This window comes from Medicago truncatula, chromosome 1 (assembly GCF_003473485.1).
Source record: "Medicago truncatula cultivar Jemalong A17 chromosome 1, MtrunA17r5.0-ANR, whole genome shotgun sequence".
NCBI classification, from domain to species: Eukaryota; Viridiplantae; Streptophyta; class Magnoliopsida; order Fabales; family Fabaceae; genus Medicago; species Medicago truncatula.
The window spans coordinates 34,263,105-34,283,866 of record NC_053042.1 but is presented as its reverse complement, the minus strand read 5'-3'; the positions used below and the strand labels follow the sequence as shown (position 1 = coordinate 34,283,866).

The 20,762-nt window shown below is 34.9% G+C and overlaps 2 protein-coding genes and 1 non-coding gene across 3 annotated transcripts; all 3 read left to right on the top strand.

Moving 5' to 3' along the window:
• The first annotated feature begins 4,389 nt into the window (after positions 1-4,389).
• LOC112419467 (uncharacterized) lies at positions 4,390-6,935 on the top strand. Its single transcript, XM_024777192.2, has 2 exons — positions 4,390-6,037; positions 6,121-6,935. The coding sequence occupies exons 1-2, from the start codon at positions 4,390-4,392 to the stop codon at positions 6,933-6,935; spliced, it is 2,463 nt and encodes an 820-aa protein (XP_024632960.2).
• A 996-nt stretch (positions 6,936-7,931) lies between these two features.
• LOC25484233 (piriformospora indica-insensitive protein 2) lies at positions 7,932-9,586 on the top strand. The gene has a single exon (XM_013613002.3). The coding sequence runs from the start codon at positions 8,041-8,043 to the stop codon at positions 9,379-9,381; it is 1,341 nt and encodes a 446-aa protein (XP_013468456.1). The 5' UTR covers positions 7,932-8,040; the 3' UTR covers positions 9,382-9,586.
• A 985-nt stretch (positions 9,587-10,571) lies between these two features.
• Positions 10,572-10,644, top strand: TRNAA-UGC (transfer RNA alanine (anticodon UGC)). Its single transcript has one exon. It is a non-coding gene; the product is annotated as a tRNA-Ala (tRNA).
• The last annotated feature ends 10,118 nt before the right edge of the window (positions 10,645-20,762 follow it).

Genomic DNA, 20,762 nt, shown 5'->3' with positions numbered 1-20,762 from the left:
CTACTTTTATAATTAAACCTAGAAAATTAAACGAGACTACCATCTATTTTCAATATGTTCTCAAAATTATAGTAAGTGTTATGTTGAAAATATTTATTTGTTTCAAATAGGTTTCATAAAATAAAAGAATAATAGTATTATACTCCTCCGTTCGAAATTGTAAACATTCATTCAGGGAAAAAAAAAGTATGTCCTTAGATATAAACTCATCTTCATGTTGCTATGTGAATGCATTATTATCCATAATACTAATACAACTATTTTGTTTTAAAATGTGAAAAGTGAATTGTAAATACTTCTGGCAACAAGTTATCTCTGTTTCGTATATGTCAATGCATAATTCCGATATTTAATATCTTTATTTATATATTAATTGACAAAAATTATATAGTTGATAATTTAAAAAATGGTTTAATTAACGAGTACCATCATAACACTCTTTAAGCATTCTAAATTAATAAATGTTAATTTTTTCAATTTTCAATGCATTGATTACACTAACTTTCATAAAGTTACCATTTAAGGTCTTTAACTAGTGTTCAGGAGATAGTACTAGTTAACATTTCCCTTTAAAAAATGAGTTTTGATAACCAGAGCCTAAAGACAATGGTTAAGGAATCTATTAGTAGGAATTATGTCTTGGAAATGCAAGCTTTTGCTTTTATCTTAGCAATGATTACACAATTGTTTATTGCAAAGTTACTTATTTTAGTACTCTAATTGATGCTCCAAAGGCACTAGTTAACATTCTCCATAAAAAAATTCATTAAGATAAATCTGATTACATATTATTACATGCTATCATATATATTTATATACCAGTAAACAAAATATGATCAAAATATACTATGTCAATTGTGCACGTAATCATATTAAATTCTTTATTGTGAACCAAAAAAGTGGTAATTAAATAATAATAATAATATTAGATGGAGGGAGTATTATGAATGTTTGTTGCATTTTGATGTGGGTAGTAAGTACTTAGTGAAATTTTTTTTTTCTGCCCTTGTTTGTGTCCAAAAATACAAAAATGTTTCACTTTTGCAAAAAATTGCAAAAATGCCCTACTTTTTCTGGTACCTTGCAACCCCCACTTGCGGGGTACCTTTAAAATTTTTTAAAAAAATTTTAACTACCCCGCAAGTCAAATTGGCGTGGTATTTTTTGATTTTTTTTTTAAAAAAATTTTACTACCTTGCAACCCCCACTTGCGGGGTATATTTAAATTTTTTTTAAAATTTTTTTAATACCCCGCAAGTGTAACTTGCGTTCCATTTTTTTTTTAAAAATACAAAAAAAATAATAAACAAAAAAGAAGGAAAAAAATAATAAACAAATTAAATATCATAATATCTACAATTATTATAAATGCCCGGCCGTCCCACACCCTCGTCTTCGACGATTTCTTTCGCGATTTACTTGAGGGTCATGTTGGTCTTCGTCATTGTTATCTGTAGCTGATTGTATTTGACTACCATAACCCAATGACAACGACACATCGTGTTCCCTTGTTTGCCATCCAATATCCAGAAATTGTTCATTGTCGTTGAACGAAGCCGGAGAGAAGTGAGATAATAGGTTTGTTGGTGTTGGTGGATGGTTGTAGTTTTGGTTGGTGTACATTGGGTATTGTGGGCTGTTGTAGGGGGGTAATTGGTGTTGGACGGTCCAGCTTGGTTTGGGTCATTATAGGAGAAGTAGTTGGTGTTGGATGTGCTAGCTTGGTTTGGGTCATTGTAACCATAATTTGGCATTGAATTTTGTTGGTAAGTTGACTGATAATGGGGCTCATATGCATTTCTCGGGGAGGTATATGGTGGTGGTTGGATGACATTTTGTTGGGGGGTGGCGAGAAATTCATACATTACAGAATCATGAATGTTTTGTGTTGTATGTGGTTGGGATTGATGATCTTGTAGTTGAGAAAAAATTTCTTGATCCCAAAAATCATCATGAATTGGTGTTTGGTTGTTGTGAATTTCGGGTTCATGTTCCGGCTCTTCTTGTTCGTCTGGATCTGAATCTGATGGTTTTGTGTCAACTGAAATCCTTAGACGTGGGTTGCATGTGGTTGTCAACCACTCAATATACGCATGAGTTGGGGTGAGTGATCTTGGCCGCATGCGAGGTAAAGTATGACTCTGTCGGTTGTCCCAATGTAAGATTTCTTCTGGAAAGCGAAAACCGTTTGATTGGTACCACGTCTTGAATCGTTTGTCCACCGTATGGAATTGTCGCATGTCTCTTGGGGCCCCGGGTATTTCTTGTGGCAAACCAAATTGAAGCTTGACCCTATCAGTTGGATGCCATTCAACTTTGTCAAAACATATAAGGAAGGTTGTTGCTGTCCATTCCCAATAGTCTTCAGGCTGGTTGTATGGAACCTTCTTGTAAGGTCTCCATTTAAACTGGCACAAGAGAGAAGTTGTAGTGTAAGGTTAACAATATATATATATATATATATGAACTCATAATTCAAAAATCAATTAAAATATTACATCATGTGGTAGTATGTCATCAAACTTTTTTCTGTAAGATATAGTATCATGGCTTGGATTCTCGTAGTATCTTGAACCTACACCTGTCCATCTAACAAATGATATAAAGAAATTAGTAGCTAATTTATCAAATAATAATATTAATAAGAAGCGAGAATATGTGAGTGGGTTAATAAAAAAAAAAAATTGGCCACGCTTACTTTAATCCTAGCGGCCACTGGAGTGGGTTATCATTTCTCGGAGCGATATAACTCAACTGACAATATCCCCAAATTTGTAACAAGAAATGACATCCATTTAGTGCTTTTATATTTGGATGTGAGGCCTCACACAAGCCACGATAAAGGTAAGCCAAAACTGCCGATCCCCAACTATATTTTCTTATTTCATTAAAATCCATTAACAAATACAACCAAGAGGTGTGCATAAATAATCCAGTTGTATTTGGAAATAAGAACCCTCCAAAGAGGTATAGTAGGTACCTCCTAGTGTGTTGTATTTTTACCTCTGGAGGAGATTGTTCATTGAAGTTATTATCGACCAGATTATCCTTTAACCACGACAAGGAGAGAGTAAAACCATCAGTTTTGTGTGCCGGAGGAGTTATTCCCAACAAATGAGCACAAAGATTCCACGGAAGAGTTGGAGGAGCCGTAACAATTGAACCTCCAAAACGTAAGCCGAGTAACATATAGACGTCTTCCAAAGTGATAGTACACTCACCCGTTCGAAAGTGAAAAGTATGGGTTTCGGACCGCCATCTTTCTACAAGAGTGGTTACAATGTGCCTATCAATTTTGTAACGCCCTATTTGAGAAACCTCAAAAAATCCAGCCTGACGTAGATAATCTTGAATAAAAGGACTTGGTACTATGTGTTGTCGTGTACGAGTGACAAGAGGTACCCCCTCTGCATCCTAACAAAAAATAAAAAGAGAAGATATAATAAGTAATTTAAAAAATGTAAGTAAAATTAACAAATTAATATTCATATATACCCATCTTCTGATGTGTTCTTCCGTAGATCTATGATTATTTTCCAACCACAAGTATGCCATTTGTTACGTGCGTGAGTAAGGAAGAAAAGGATTTGTTACGTGAGTGAGTAAGGAAGAAAAGGATTGATATAAAAAGAATATGGGAGGAGAGTAAGAATAAGGTTGTGGTATTTATAATGTTAAACTATGTGTAAAGAAATTGAAATAGTAGTGTGATATTTTAATTGAAGTGAAGAAATCATGTGTTACTACTGCAATGCATGCATGCCAACAGTGTTCAAATAAATGTAGAAATGACAATTGCATGTAAAAGCAGAAGCATGCTATTCAACACTATTGCATCTATTGCCTCATGAAATGACCATTGCATGCAAAAAATGCATTATTTTCTGCATAAATTTTTTGACTGAAATGACCAAACCATGCTAAATCACGTGGAGGGTAAATGCTTTAATTGTACCGACCAGCTATCTCTGAAGGGCCAATTAAACTGGCGCGTGCACGCCCTACCCCGCAAGTGGGAGCTGCGTGGTGCCCTCTCAGCTGGCGCGCGAGCTAGCTACCCCGCAAGTGGGAGCTGCGTGGTACCCTACAACTGGCGCGTGAGGAAGCATTCCGTTTTATTTTTTACACAATTTCCACGCTTATAAAAGTGGTGAACCTGTTATAATTGTATCACACCACTCTACTTCATACTCTTACTCATTTCTTAACATCAAACCATTCAATGGCACCAAATATAAACATTTTTATGTACTACAATGGAGAAGTTAAACAAAATGAATCCGGCATTTTTTTCCAAAGTCAGTATACCAAAGGTTTTAAAGTGAGCATGGCTAGTACTTACTTGCATCTCAAAAAAGAATAGTGGAAAAGTTATGTCTCGGAGATAACATGGTTGTGTCTGAAATTATATGTCGGAATCCCATGTTTGTTGGAACTACCACAATTCACTACCAGGCGTTAAGAATAACTGATAACGACGATGTCGAGTTTATGTTTAACGTACATAAAAGTCACAGTTCTTTGTCCTATATAGAGCTTTATGTTATGTTTGAGATGAAGAATCCAACATCTAATGTTGAGTTAAATTACCCATCAAGTTCTAGTCAACACCAAAGTCTACCACAACAACAATATAGCACACAACACTACAACCCGTCATCGTCCGAACCACACTACAACACGTCATCCATTTATGGTGCATCCTCATCGCAACCTTTTCAGTCACAGTGGTCACAAAATGTGTACGAACCATCACAAAGAATAACTCAACCTCATCCCTCTCAAACACCATCCCGTTCAACACAACCCGAAACTTTAAACGCTGAAATCAATATATTCACCTCCCAATTCCAAGACCAACGAAATGATGAAGTTCAAGATGATGAAGATGATGATGATGAAGAGCTCCTTGCTGCACAAAACGGTGATGAGAACGAAGAAGACGATGACGAAGATGAAGACGATGATCTGCCACAACTACCAATTTTACCAATCCGAGCTTCTTACAATCCACCAAGGTCCATGCGCAACGTCAATGATGACCACTCAACTGAACTTTATCATTCAATGGCTCTTCCGGTCGATCAAGGTATTGCGCCGGGGATGCAATTCCATAACAAAAATGATTGCATTCTTGCAATTAAATTTTATCACATGAAGAAATCAACGGATTATATTGTGAAAAAATCAGATTCTGAAAGGTATGTCATCAAATGTAAAGATACAAAATGTGGTTTCAAATTGCGGGCCTCGTGGAGGAAAAAAACTGATAAATGGGAGATCGGCAATATGAATGATCATACATGTGTCTCAACAGAAATGACGCAAGATCATCACAAACTTAGTTACAATGTGATATGTGAAAGTGTTAAGTCACTTCTACATATGGATACTTCAATTACAGTGAAGGTTATAATTGCACACATCCGAGAGAAGTTTAATTACACAGTTTCATACAGAAAGGCATGGAGAGCAAGGAATAAGGCGATTGAATCAATTTATGGTAATTGGGAGGAGTCTTATCAAGAACTACCACAGTGGTTGATGGTCATGGAAAAAGATTTGCCAGGAACAATAATTGATTTTCAAACAGTCCCATCAACAGAAGTGGTAAATGAGATCGTCTTCAAGCGTCTCTTTTGGGCCTTTCGTCCGTGCATCTTAGGTTTCGAATTCTGCAAACTCATTGTCCAAATTGACGCAACTTGGTTGTATGGCAAATACAAAGGAACATTGTTGTTAGCTGTTGCGCAAGATGGGAACAACAAGATATTTTCCATTGCTTTTGCAATCGTGGAAGGCGAGACCAAGGAGGCTTGGAGTTTCTTTTTGAAGAATCTAAGGCAGCATGTCACCCCACAGGAGAACATATGCCTCATTTCTGATAGACATGTGTCGATAAAGAGCGCGTATGATGATCCACAGAATGGATGGCACGGTGCTCCGACAAGCCATGTGTATTGTGTCCGACACATTGCACAAAATTTTATGAGATCATTCAAGGATGGGGAACTTAAGAAGAAAGTTGAAGGCATGGGTTAAAAACATATCTCTTTCCACGTAAATTCGACATATTATTTGTTTAAAAAGACACATCTAACTTTTTCCCAAACAATGCAGGTTACGCCATGAACATCCCTACATTCGAATATTACCGTTCTGAAATTGCTGTTGCAGACCGAAAGGCTTTAGCATGGGTCGACAATATTCCCAAACAAAAGTGGACTCAATCACATGACGATGGTCGACGATGGGGCCATATGACAAGTAACTTGGTAGAGTCACAAAACAACGTGTATAAGGGTATTCGAGGACTCCCAATCACAGCTATTGTGAAAGCATCATATTACAGGTTGGCGGCCTTGTTTGCTAAAAGAGGACATGAGGCAGCGGCAAGGGTAAATTCTGGTGAGCCATTCTCAGAAAACAGCATGAAATATCTGAGGAATGAGGTGATTAAATCCAACAGTCATCATGTCACTCAGTTTGATCGGGATCGGTATACCTTTTCCGTTCATGAAACCATCGACCATAGAGAAGGATTACCAAAGGGAGAATACAAGGTAGACCTGCAAAATAAATGGTGTGATTGTGGACGATTCAGAGCGTTACACCTACCATGCTCACATGTCATTGCCGCATGTTCTAGCTTTTGTCATGACTACAAGACTTTTGTCGATAACAAATTCACGAATGAGTGTGTATACGCCGTATACAACATCCACTTCGACGTGGTTCACCACCAGACATATTGGCCTAATTATGAAGGACTGAAGGTGGTTCCCGACAAGTCTATGCGTAGGGCAAAGAAAGGTCGTCCACCAATTACTCGCATTAGGACCGAAATGGACGATGTGGAAACTGAGAGAAGATGCGGCGTTTGTAGGATGCCTGATCATTCCCGCAAAGATTGCATTAATATTAGACATCAGTAGAACTCTAGTCTTTATTTCATATTTATTGTATTTCGTATGTTTTTAATTTTGTAAATATTATGATTATTATTATAATTACTTTTTTGTCAACGCCTAGATTTACATTATTAATATAAGTTAAAATGGTATGATAAATTGAAAAATTAAACGAAGTATTTATAGTAGATGAAATAATACATGTAGATATTGTGGTATTTTTTTTGTTTATTATTTTTTTTTCCTTATTAATTTTTTTGTTTAGAGTGGTATTTTAAAAATTTTAAAAAAAAAAACAAGTCATTTGACTTGCGGGTATTAAAAAAAATTTAAAAAAATTAAATAATACCCCGCAAGTGGGGGTTGCAAGGTAATAAAATTTTAAAAAAAAAAAATCATAAAATACCACGCCAATTTGACTTGCGAGGTAATTAAAATTTTTTAAAAAAATTTTAAAGGTACCCCGCAAGTGGGGGTTGCAAGGTACCAGAAAATCTGAAAAAGTAGGACATTTGTGCAATTTTTTGCAAAAGTGGGACATTTTTGTATTTTTGGACACAAACAAGGGCTGAAAAAAAAAAAATTCTTACTTAGTAGTGAGATGAAATGAGTCACGTGATGTGCACTGCATAGTTTAGTTTAGGTGAAGAGGGCGTTACATGTCGCTCTCTTAGCCCAGCCAGTTTCGACACTGCTGTAAGTCGGCTAATGCGGCGCACCTCTGTCTGTCTCTTCCTTCCTTTGCATTGCAGCAGGTTTCTGTCTCACAACAAACAATAATAATCATCCTCTCTTGTCTTTTTCTTCTGCACCTCCCTTATTTTTGGCATCTTTTTTCTTTTCCCCCATTTTCTTTCTTTTTACACTACTTTTTCCATCCACATTTATTTTTTACCATAATATCCAACTCAACCAAACAATTTTCCAAGGCTACTTTTGTAATATCAAAAATCACTAGCAGCCAGCCAGTAACTGAACAGAACAGTCACAACAAACTCTGTCCCATCCCATCCCAATGACTCAACATATTAATACCATACCCACACAATCCTCAATAAACACAAAACCACATTCTCTTATTCCACTTTTCTACTCTCAAAAAACCAACCAAACATTCATATTCATTCCAATGGCTCTATTTTCGATTTCAACAACATTAATCTTCTTCTTCTTCTTCTCTCTTTCACTCTCTCAAGACCAACCTCTCCTTGACCCAACAGAACAAAAAGCACTCTACAATGTTCTCAACTCCCTCAACCCAACCATTCCATGGCAAACACTTTTCCCCGATGATCTCTGTCTCTCCGCTCCACACGGCGTTGTTTGCGACTATGATCAAAACCAACCACACATTGTTGAACTCAACTTCGGTTACGTTTCCGATGAAACACCAACCCCACCTTGTTCCTCTAACGCCACTCTCAACCCAACTCTCTTCACCTCTTTCTCCTACCTCCGAAAACTCTTCTTCTACAAATGCTTCAACAACACACAAAACATCATTAACCTCTCTCTTCCTTCTTTCCCTTCATCTCTCCAAGAACTTGTTTTCATCCAAAACCCTTCTATTGTTTCACCTCTCCAACCTTTTCTCACAAATCTCACTTCTCTTAGGAGACTTGTCTTGATCGGAAATGGGTTTCACGGTGAACTTCCGTCGCAGATTGGTGATTTTATTGACATGGAAGAGCTTACTCTATCAAAAAACAATCTCTCCGGTGCGGTTCCGGTGAGTTTGGGAAAACTGAAGAAGCTGAAGATTCTTGATCTTAGTCAGAATGAGTTTAAAGGGTGTGTTCCAGAACACGTTGGGAATCTAACTTCTCTTTTGAAGCTTGATTTAAGCTATAATGGGTTTAGTTGTAAAATCCCAGAGAGTTTTAGCAACTTGAAAAAAATGGAATTTTTGGATTTAAGTTTCAATCTTTATGGTAATTTTGGTGTCCCTTTGTTCTTAGGAGAAATCCCCGGATTGAAAGAAGTTTATTTAAGTGGGAATTTACTTTCTGGTAAAATTCCAGAAATATGGAAAAATCTTGGTGCTGTTGAAAAAATTGGATTTTCTAAAATGGGGTTGGTTGGTAAAATTCCAGTTTCAATGGGGGTTTATTTGAAGAATTTATCTTATCTTGGACTTGATAACAATAAGCTTGATGGGTCTGTTCCTAAGGAATTTGGGCTTTTGGAATTTGCTAATGAGATCAATTTGGAGAACAACAATTTGAGTGGTAGAATCACTTTCTCAACTAGAGTTGGACAGAAGTTAAAGTTGGCAGGAAATGTAGGGCTGTGTTTGGGAAACAATAATAGTAGCTGTTCTGAAAATGGAGGTAGTTTGGGTCAACTTAATCCCTGCAAAATAACAGATGTTGTTTCTGATAGTGAAGTCCTTTTCAATGGGGCTTCTTTGATGCTTTTTGATCCTATTAAGCTGGTTTTGGTTATGTTGTTTGTTTTCATGGGATTTTGAATTGGGAAGGGTGAAGATATGTTTTGTCTTTTTTTTACCAGAAAAGAAATACTCCTATCTGTTTACTCTTACTAGGAAAAGGGTTTTGAATTCAACAAATGTAAATGGAAATGATAGTGATGGTAGTGTAGTAGTGAAGAAATGTTATTTAGAGTATGTATGCTGAAAACGAAATTTCATTAATTACTTTTTCTTTTTACTCAGATATGTTTATTTTGTTGGTCACTTTTATTTCTTGCTGAGCTGACTTTAATTTTATACTAGTATAGAGAAGTATATGCTTTATTTTATTTTTGCAAACTTCTTGAGTTTATGCTAAAAGTAAGGTCAAGTCTAAAAATTGTATGGATGGGATGAGATCATATGCTAAATTTGATTTCCTCTGCAAATTTTACCTAACATTACTAATTTGTTTTTAAAATTGAAAGGTAATTATGAGATAGTGTAGGGCACTAGGGTGAGGAAAAGAGAAGGAGGGAGTAGTAGTAACTAATTCTGAAAATGTAGCAGCAAAGTTCTTTTTTATAATTGGTTGTAGTGACTAGTGACATTGACAAGAGTAATATCGAAATCGTAGCAGGATTGCATTGTGATAGCTGGCTAAGCTTGAGACAGTTCAATAGTATAGGTTGCTAATACAGCACACATGAATGTAGAATCCATTAATAACTCTGAATTTACTTATTATAGTACTCGATATCCCATGTTTTGTGCCTCTATTTCTTTTATTTATGGATTGTATTCATAATCATATTGCATTCTGATAGATGGCTAACCTTGGGGCAGTACAATAGTATTATTATTCTCCTTATTATATTCATCATGCTAAAATATTTATTTACGCTACATTTTGTTAGGGTGGATGATTTCTCAGTTATCCACAATTTTAAGGTTGGAGAATAGATTGACTCTCAGGTTAAACATATTGTTAACATTCATGAAAATGTTGTCATGTCAACTAGTTCAAAATACATTTTGTTGTAATTGGTATATTATCAAGTTCTAAAAATCAAACTCAACACTTAGGAAATTTGTAGTGTCTTGTTTATTAATGAGAAAAGTACTTGAATGAGAAGCGAAAATTTGTACACAAATTTAATCAATAGTTCAAATTTAATCAAAAACCAAATAAACAAAATTTAAAGAGAGACTTAAAATCAATATGTTTAAACATTGCACCTAAGCATCATGGGGATGTAGCTCAAATGGTAGAGCGCTCGCTTTGCATGCGAGAGGTACAGGGTTTGATCCCCTGCATCTCCATTTTTTAAAACAAAACAAGATCAAATATGATTGACTTTTTTTATGTAAAAAAATATGATTGTTTTATTAAAAGTATTCAAGGTTTTAACTTTGTCCTTTTGTTAAAAAAAAAAATTTATTATTATATAACCAAATAAATATATTAACAGTGAGATTGGACGCTTAGGATTAGTCGGTTCTTGAGTCGGTTACATATATTTTTCATCAACTCCCAATATATTTTGGTAGAGTGATAAAATTACAAACTTTAGATTTAGATGTTTTGAGTTTGAATCCAACTAGTATTCTAAGCGACGGGTAAATATAAATCTTTTGGTGAGTATTTTTTTTATTTTTATTTTTATCTTTAAGGCCTTCTCTATCTTAGATTATGACACATTCTCTTCAGCCGAATATTTTTCAAAAAATAATCGCTTCTAGCCTTCTACAAAATCATTCGTTTTTTGTCCCCATAAAGACACATTTTTAGTCCTATCTTACAAGCATTTTAATCATGTCCATAGGTGTTGGGGGAGCTCGCAAAATTCATTGGATTCACGGATGGTTTGTTAAGTCAAAGAGAATGGTGATTTGGGGGTTCGGATGATTAAGAAGTTTAATTTGGAGTAGTTAGAGAAGTGGTGTTAGAAGTTGTATGTTGATCAAGAAAGGTTGTGGTTTAAAGTGTTGGTAGCAAAATATGGGGTTGAATATGGTTGTATTCGGAGATGTGGGAGGTGGACATCAGCGTGGTGGGAGGATTTATTTGATATAGGGAGGGGAAAGAGAGTGGCAAGGCGAGTTTGATTTAAGGAGAGGGTGGGTCGAATAGTTGTCAACACTAGGAAGTGGAATGAAGAAATTATTTGTCATGCGTTATGTGAGGGATTTGAATAAAATTTTAAAAATACCACTTCTTAACCTATGATAAATAACTTGGCGGTTCACTAAAAAAGATTTATATCCAATTAAGAGTGCTTGTAGGGTATGTGTGAATTTGTTAATAAATTGAGATGATTGGAAAATGGAAGGTGATTGGAAGAGATTATTGGTGACTATTTATTCCTTCTATTGTCACTCAAATTGTGTAGTGTGTTAGACATATATTGAATAGGAAAATGATTGGTAGACCACTCATATTTTTATACCACTCATACACCCTCACATATTCTAGAGGAGAGAGATGGATGAAAGAGAAGAGAGACAAAGTGTTTGTGGGGTCTAGGACACGTGTCACATGTTTATGTAGAGGTTTAAGTGTGTATGCCACCTATGGGTGTACATGTATCACCACTCGAATGAATATAACTAGCATATTTTCATTTGTTGTCATGATAGTATTGCATGTTGGGATAAATGTTGATGCGGAGATCTTTGGAACGGAGCAAAAAGTGATATTGGGAGCATGTCTTAGAGATGCAGATGGTAACTTTGTTATGGTGATGACAACTTTTTTCGATGTTGTTATGTCTCCAGCTGAAGGCGAGCCGGCGTGGGGACTCTTACATGGTATCAATTGGATTCCTATGATTGATTATCATGGTGTGATATTTGTTTGAGTTGGACTCCAAAATGTAATTAGGACACTTCTGTACTGTCGTATATATGTATATATAACTTTGTCTTGAGAATTAATATTTGCTCATCCTTCCATATAGAAAATAAATTAAAAATTGTTTCATACTATATTATATTTCATGACACGTTACAAGTGACACTATCGGTATGAAGTTTTTTTTTCTCGCTACATTGAATGATATATGACCTCAACATAAGTTTATAAATAAATATGATTCTCATCTTACAAATTGATTCTGTAGGATTGAGTTAGACTCAACCTAAATTTTAATATGTTATCAGAGCTTTAAATATATTTACCACTTATTGATTATTCTTTGAACTTCTTGAATCACACTTCATATGTCTAATCATAGATGTGAGGGAGTGTAAAGTTTGTAAGGTTGAATTATATCCTATGCAAATTTAATAATGAATGAAATCTACAAGATATAAATAAACGATATACTCTAGGCATGGTGTGGCTGGAGAATGATCAACCCACCAGTGACTCATTCAATCATAAAACACGTCAATTAAAAAAAGATGCTTCAAGAATATACGTTTGATCTATTTAGTTAACTAAATAAGAAAAATACATCAATTTCCTATTAAAAAAAAAAACACATAAAAACACATAAAAACCTTCAGAGACTGACAACAAATTTGCCATAAACCTTCAAAGAATCTCATTTGTCATGAAAAAAGAAAGCACATAAAAACTAGATTTCATTTTCTAACGGATCAAATGAACAAAGCCAAGTTTGAAGAAATCAACATCAATCATCTTCTCATCTATTCTTGTTATGTACTGGAAGGTTATTATGTATAACTAATTCTCTCTATATAGTTAGAATTATGTTTTGTTTGCTATGATTTCGATGTAGATATTTGATCTGACTAATTATATACAACTTTTGTTTCATTATATCAATGAATATATTTATGTACTTAATATTTTTCCGATGTGAAACTAATTATTTGATTTTGAAAGTGATAGACATAAAATTTTCATATGAGAACATGAAATTGGTTCATTTGTGGATGGAATTAGTTCATTAACTTTGGATTTTTTGAATTAAGAAAGGTTATTTAAATGTAGTTCAAGTTAGTTATAGAATTTAGTTTAGTTTGTAACTGATTTGTTCAGCGGCTTTCTTGCTATGCAAGTTATCTGGTGTGTTAGATGTAAACTCGCATATAAAAGGTGGTGATGCTTCCACGTCAATTAATTCATTTGAGAAATTGGATTATTTGTTTTGGTGGCACAAAAAAGGAAAAGAAAAAACCTTATTCAATCTTGTGTGCTACTATATATACTAGCAAGACTAAATGAACAGCATATGTTATACTGTAGCAAGCTTAGCCATATTTCCCAAATTAGTACTATTAGTATTGTTATGCATTGCAAAGGAAAGCTAACATACGCATCTCATCCCAATTCCATCCATACAATTTTCAAAGTTGACTTTAGTTTGACCATGAATTCAAGTTTGCAAAAATGACATAATACATATACTACTATATACAAATAAAAGTGCAACAGAATAATAAAACAATTCAAATTTTTCATTAACTTCTTAATTGGCTCAAGGCTTACAACATAAAGGAAACTAGTAATTAAATCACTGAAATTACAGTACATATCTGGAATTTCAGGTGTTACAACAAACAAGTGACTTTAGGGAATTCAAACAAACAAGACATTATAAAAGAAAAAAGCCTTTGAGCCAAAAGTGCTTGCTTATATCAGAAACTATCATTCTTTTTCTTTCCCAACCAGAGATTTATGTGTCCTGACAATTTGAAGTTTATTAATCATTCCAAACTCGGCAAATGAGAACGACCCCTGAATGGGAGAAAGGTTATCTATGAAAACGAGTTGTTGGAGAGTTGTAGGGAAAGTGGAAAGAGAGATAATGATAGGATTTTCACGGTTGTTGAAGCATTCACGGAAGATGAGTTTTCCAAGGTAGTTGAAAGGGGTGAAAAGAGTTGAGTTAAAGGTAGCATTATGGGAGCAAGGTAGGGTGGGATTTTGTTTTTCATCGGAATCATAGTTGCCGAAGTTCATCTCAACAACGTGTGATCTTAGTTTGCGATACTTAAGAAGATGAAAGTAGGAGTAACGGCAAACAACGCCGGGTGGGGGTAAGCGACAGAGGTCGCCGGAGAAGCGAGTTGTCCATGGGAAATCTGGGTTGATGGAGTTGAGAACATTGTAGAGTGCTTTTTGTTCAGTTGGGTGTATGGGTGGTTTGTAATTCCAGAGAAAGATGGATGATAAGCAAATGTATGAGAAAGCAAGTATTATCAGTGCTTGTGTTGTTGAACCCATTGATTCAGTGAGTGTTTTGGATTTTGGGAAATGGAAAAGATGAATGGAATGTGGGTGATTGTATTGTTATATACTACTGGCGCTAATAGGTTAAATTACTAATTTGACCTTAATTTGTCTCAAGATTTTGGTAGTATGAAAAGGGAGATGTGGAAATTGATGGATATAATGGTAAAAATGATTGAGGGAGCATAGAGGAGTATAAGATTCTAAAAAATACGGATATTGAAGGGAGGACAGGTGGAGGTGCATGGAGAAAGAACAAAACCACAAACAATATAATGTATTTTATTCCACTATGTGGCTGCATGCATTTTATTTACATTAAGCCAGGAGAATGTTAATGTAATAATGGTTTAATTCAAATTAAGTACACAGTAGATGGATAACAATTTGGTTTATTTAGCAACAAATGAAGATGGATAAGAATTGGAGTCTTGTTATCACTCACTCACACACAAATTGGTTGAGGTTGCCATTGGGAAAATCTGTTTCCTACCACGCCTTGCGTCCTCGAATCACGCAGTACTATTAACAGAATTTGCCAGCTCTCCATCCACATGTCCTTTCCCACATTTTATGACACAATTATACATAACTTCAACAGCAAATCAAACAAATGCTTATGTGTGTTTATAAGAAGAAAAAAATAATCAAAATAATAAAAGCAAGAAAAAATAAATTTACTGTAATTTAAATTTTTTAAGTGTTTACTAATTTAATATGAGACAGTTTATTAGCTATAAATTCACTTAAAACTTGTTAAGGTGAATAAATATTATGTCTGCGGTTAAAACTTCGGTCACCATCATGCATTTATTATTTTTTTTTCTAAACATATCCCTAATTAATACTACTAACTTATCTTGAAATATGAAAATTCAAATTTTATACGCATAGAAACAAAGGACAATTTGGTAATATTAACACACAAAATAGACACATTAATTACACCGACAACTTTTCTTAAGAAATGTGAAAAAAGCAATGAGTGTCTACATTATGGGACCAAGGGAGTATCTATTAGACCATCCACATTGATATGGTCTTTACCATTTAAGACCCGGTACCTAATAGATACTGCCAATGTGGGAAATTTTTTTGGGGGTCTCCTAAGACTAGAGTCTTACTTAATACCCCCATTTTTAAGTGGATCCCACACCACTTTTAAATAAAATAATCATTATTTGAGTTGTCATTGGAGTTTTTGGTGGGACCCTATAATAGTGTCTTAAATAAATAGTTATTGATTAGACCCATTTAGACCTTTTATTAGAGGGTTTTCATTGAAGTGGTTGAATACCTATTAGATACTGTTGTTAAAAAAAAAAAAAAATGATGTGTCAATGTGAAACCTGTTTAAGACCTCAAAGTTGAGGGTCTCCATTGTGGATGCTCTTACCAACTAATATAAGTTCATGAAGACTATTTCGTTGATCTTTTCTGAATGAGAATAACTTTTATGTCCTCACAAGGTAATTTTTTATAAGTCAGTTCTTAAAATATTTCCACAAAAATCTATATTGCTTGATTTGATTGAATGTATATGTGAAAGAAAATTACACCGTTAAAGTAAATCAGTTCTAAAATGATTTAGATACATATTTTTTTTGTGATAATTTACATACATTTTTAACATTTCACTCTTATTAAAAAAATTAAATGAAAGAGCAAATAATTTTTTTACAAGATTAAAAAATACTCCCTCCGATTTTAGTAAAATAAAATAGGCTTAATTAATGATGTGGTCCTTAAGTTATTTGTTACTTACACTTTAGTCTCATAAGTTATTAACGTTACAATTTGATTCCTTTAATATTATGATTAATGAAATGCTATAAGCAAAATTGGTTCCTTTAAGTCATCTTTGATCAACCAAATAAATTTCCACCGTCAAAACCGTTAAGCCAATGTGGATACGCATTGCAAATTGTCACGTCATCGTTCACAGGTTGTCTTAGATGAAACATCTTCGACAATTGTTTATCTTCTCTTCATTTTGCGATTTTGTATAAATATAAGGTGTACTTCCTCGTATAGAGCAACAAGAATTATTGTTGCTATTATTGATATTCACGATTGTCAAAGCTAAAATATGGATATAACACGACAAGATGAAATCTGATTTGGAGCTTTTATAATAAGGTTGGTAAAGGTTGAAAATTCTTCATTTGATTTGGAATGGTTTGATCCTTATCATGATGTCTATACAAACTATTGGTTATAATAGAAACAGAGAATGACTAACCGATAAGTTCATATGCATGGATTAAATATTTCATGCAAATGTTTCCTTTGAATATTGTTCTTTTTAGAACTGTTAGTATGAAATTCTCATAATCTAAACGTAACTTTGCTCTGTAGACATGTATACTATTTATTACTTTTTAACTTTATGTTAGCTTTGATTATCTTAAATCCAAGTTAAAAGGAAGACAAATTCTTAGTTGATACTGTTTGTTAATATATGAAGGGAGTGAAGTATTGAAAAAAACGTTGAATTATTACGAAACCCAAATATCATTGTAAGAATGTATTGAATGACAAAATTATAGCAATAGCAACGTTTGCTTCATGACTATACTATTGCTTTGGAAATCTAGCTTAAACTTATGGAGATGCGCGGTACTACTTTTATTTATTTAATTTTTCATGTTTTATGACTCAACGATGATGAGAGGGTCAATCATAGAAATATTGATTGTGGTTGGTTAACCATCACTAGATAATTTTAGTTTGAAGGAATAACTCAAATCAAAACTCATCTTTTCTATTATTATGATTTGTTTGTATGAAGGCATATTTTTACCTTGTGCCGTATAGTTTGATTAATTTAATTCCATTTGGCTTTCAATTTTTTTATTCACACTTATTTTTTAGATGATATTCACACACATAATATTTTATTTCTACACATATTAATATTACACACATTTTTTTCCTCTCACTATCTACTCAAGTTTCTCTTTATAATATCAAACAACCAAAACAATATCCCCTCACTCTCTACTCTTTTTCTGTCTTTATTATACAATCATTTCTTCCTCTTTCTTTTCTCCCTCTATCATTTTCCAACCAAACAAAGTGGTAATTCCAATTTCCAAAAACAAAATTAGTAGTATTAGTAATGTTATGGATTGCAATGCAAAGCAAAACAAATTTAACAAAATATTCATCCCAATCACATTGATACAATTTTCAGAGTTGACTTTAATTTGACCATGAATTGAACTTCACAAAAATTATTATATTATGATGAATATAGTACTAGAAAATAACACTGCAACAATAGGTAAATTAATTCAGCATGAAATAAAATCATTGACCAACGAAAATAGTAACATATTCAGATTCTGAGTAGAAGAAAAAGTACTTTTTCATTAACTTCTTAATTGGCCCAAGGCTTACAATATAAAGAAAAACAAACAAAAACTGATTAAACCTCTAAAATCACATTTCTGCAATTTGAGGAAGTGTCACAACAAGTGACTTTAGGGCATTCAAACAAACGAGACTTTAATAGTAAAAGCCTTTGAGCCAAAAGTACTTGTTAATGATCATCTTTCCCCAAACGGAGCCCTATATATATTTCCTGCCAACTTCAACTTCTGTCCAACTCTGGCTGAGAAAGTGATTATACCACTCAAATTGTTGTTCTCCAAATTGATCTCATTAATTAGCAAACTTCAAAAGCCCAAGCTGTTTGGGGATACACCCTTTGAATTTGTTTTGACTCAGATCAAGAACCTTCAGCTTCTTCAGCGCTCCCAAACTCACTGGAATCTTGCCGGAGAGATTGTTTCTAGCAAGAGTAAGCTCTTCTAAGTTTTTAAAATCACCAATATTTGGTGGTAGTTCACCGTGAAACCCATTTCCGACCAAGACCAGTCTCTTGAGAGAGTTGAGATTATGGAGAAAAGGCTGGAGAGGTGAAACAACAGAAGGGTTGTCGAGTTGATGGAGAGACAAAGGAAGAGAAATGAGGTGTTGCTGTGTGTTGTTGAAGCATTTGTGGAATGTGAGTTTGCGGAGGTAGTTGAAAGGGGTTAAGAGTATTGGGTTGAGGTTAGCCATCATCGGAAACGTAGTTGCCGAAGTTGAGTTCAATAACGTGGGATCTTAGTATACAATCGTGAAAATTAAAGAAGAAGTAGTCGCAAACTACACCAGGTGGGCCATGGGTAGTCTGGGTTGATGGATTATTTGAGAACAGTGTGGAGTGCTTGTTGTTCTGTTGGGTCAATGGGAATGTGTTGGTAATAGAATAATTGTCTTGCCTCTTTCATATATGAAATATGTATATATACAGAAGTGTTAAATACGATTGATTCTACAAAATTAAGGTCTATTCAATACAAAAGTTGACTAAGAATATTTCATATTCTAATACACCCCCGTAGTCGAAACTGGAGGTTGACGAATGTTGAGACTATCTCGGAAGTCATCAAACAGCTGCAGCGGAAGACCCTTAGTAAAAATGTCAGCTATCTGGTAGCGTGACGGAACATGCATTACGTGAACTTGACCGCGAGCAACCTTTTCTCGCACAAAATGAATATCCATCTCAATGTGTTTTGTGTGTTGGTGTTGGATGGGATTACCTGATAAATAGACAGCACTAACATTATCACAATATACCAGAGTGGCTTTCGTGACAGGACATTGAAGTTCTAATAGAAGATTTCGAAGCCAACAAGATTCTGAAACAACATTAGCAACACCACGATACTCCGCTTCTGCACTAAAACGAGAGAGAGAGTTGGTTGTCGTTTAGCAGACCATGAAACTAAATTATCTCCAAGATAAACACAATAACCGGATGTGGACCTGCGGGTGTCTGGACATCCTCCCCAGTTAGCATCTGTATATGTGGTGAGTTTGTCAACTGTGGAGGGATAGAGATCGAGGCCGTGAGTGCTTGTGCCTTTAATGTATCTAATGATTCGCTTCAAAGCAGTCATGTGTTGTGTTTTTGGATCATGCATAAAAAGGCATACCTGTTGAACGGCATAAGAGATGTCAGGTCGTGTGAAGGTAAGATATTGCAGTGCACCAGCAAGACTTCTATATTCAGAGGGATCATGATATGGGTTGCCTGAGGTTCCACTAAGTTTCGCTTTTGTATCTACTGGAGTAGAAACTGGTTTGCATGATGACATGGCAGCTCTCTCAATGATTTCTTCGGCATATTTATATTGAGAAAGAAACATACCACCTGAGTGTCTTGTAACTGAGATACCGAGGAAGTAACTGAGAGGACCCAAATCTTTCATAGCAAATTCGAAATTCAGTTTAGACATGATAGACTGGCGAAGAGTGTCGGATGATGCGGTGAGAATGATATCATCCACATAAAGAAGAATATAGGCAGTGTCATCGCCACGGTGGTAGATGAATAAGGAGTGATCACATACACTATGAGAGAAACCCAAAGTAGCAACAAAGTCAGTGAAGCGTTGGTACCAAGCACGAGGCGCCTGTTTGAGACCATAGAGAGACTTCTTCAGCAAACACACATAATCAGGGTGTTGAGGATCACGAAAACCGGGAGGCTGGTACATGTACACAGTTTCATTAAGGTTCCCATGTAGGAATGCATTTTTAACGTCTAATTGATGCAAACACCATGATGTTGAAAGAGCAATACTTAGAACCGTCCTTATAGTTGCAGGTTTAACTACTGGACTGAAAGTTTCACCACAATCGATACCAGTCTGCTGATTGGAACCATTTCCGACTAACCGAGCCTTGTACCTCTCAAAAGAACCATCAGCTTTCTTCTTATGCCTAAAAATCCATAAACTTCGAATAATATTAGCATTAGAAGGACGTGGCACTAAATCCCACGTCTTATTATCAATAAGAGCATCATATTCGTCTTTCATGGCCATTCTCCAATTATGATCCTGTAATGCATTAATAGGATTGGTAGGCAAAGGAGAAATTTGGTTTGAACTAGAGGTGTGGAGATTAAGTAGTTGACGAGGCTTGAAGATGCCGTGTTGTGCTCGGGTTGTCATTTGAGGAGAGAGTGGAAGGTTGGCTAAAAGAGGATTAGGTGTAGGTATTTGATGGGGAGATGCCGTGTTAGGCGTAATGGTGAGTTGTGGAGAAGTTTGTATTTGTGGAGATGGAGCTAATGTTGGTTGGTGTGTGGTCGTGTTGATGGAATATGGTGTGGTAAGTGGTGTTGTCGTGGTGGTGGGAGGCTGGTTGTGCGAGTTAGGTTCATTTGTAGGAAGGT

What these genes read in the sequence shown, in the direction of transcription:
- LOC112419467 (XM_024777192.2), top strand. Translation starts at nt 4,390, where the DNA reads ATGGTTGTGTCTGAAATTATATGTCGGAATCCCATGTTTGTTGGAACT. An exon ending in GAAGAAAGTTGAAGGCATGG is followed by an intron (nt 6,038 to 6,120) that starts GTTAAAAACATA and finishes CAAACAATGCAG; the next exon opens with GTTACGCCATGAACATCCCT.
- LOC25484233 (XM_013613002.3), top strand. Translation starts at nt 8,041, where the DNA reads ATGGCTCTATTTTCGATTTCAACAACATTAATCTTCTTCTTCTTCTTC.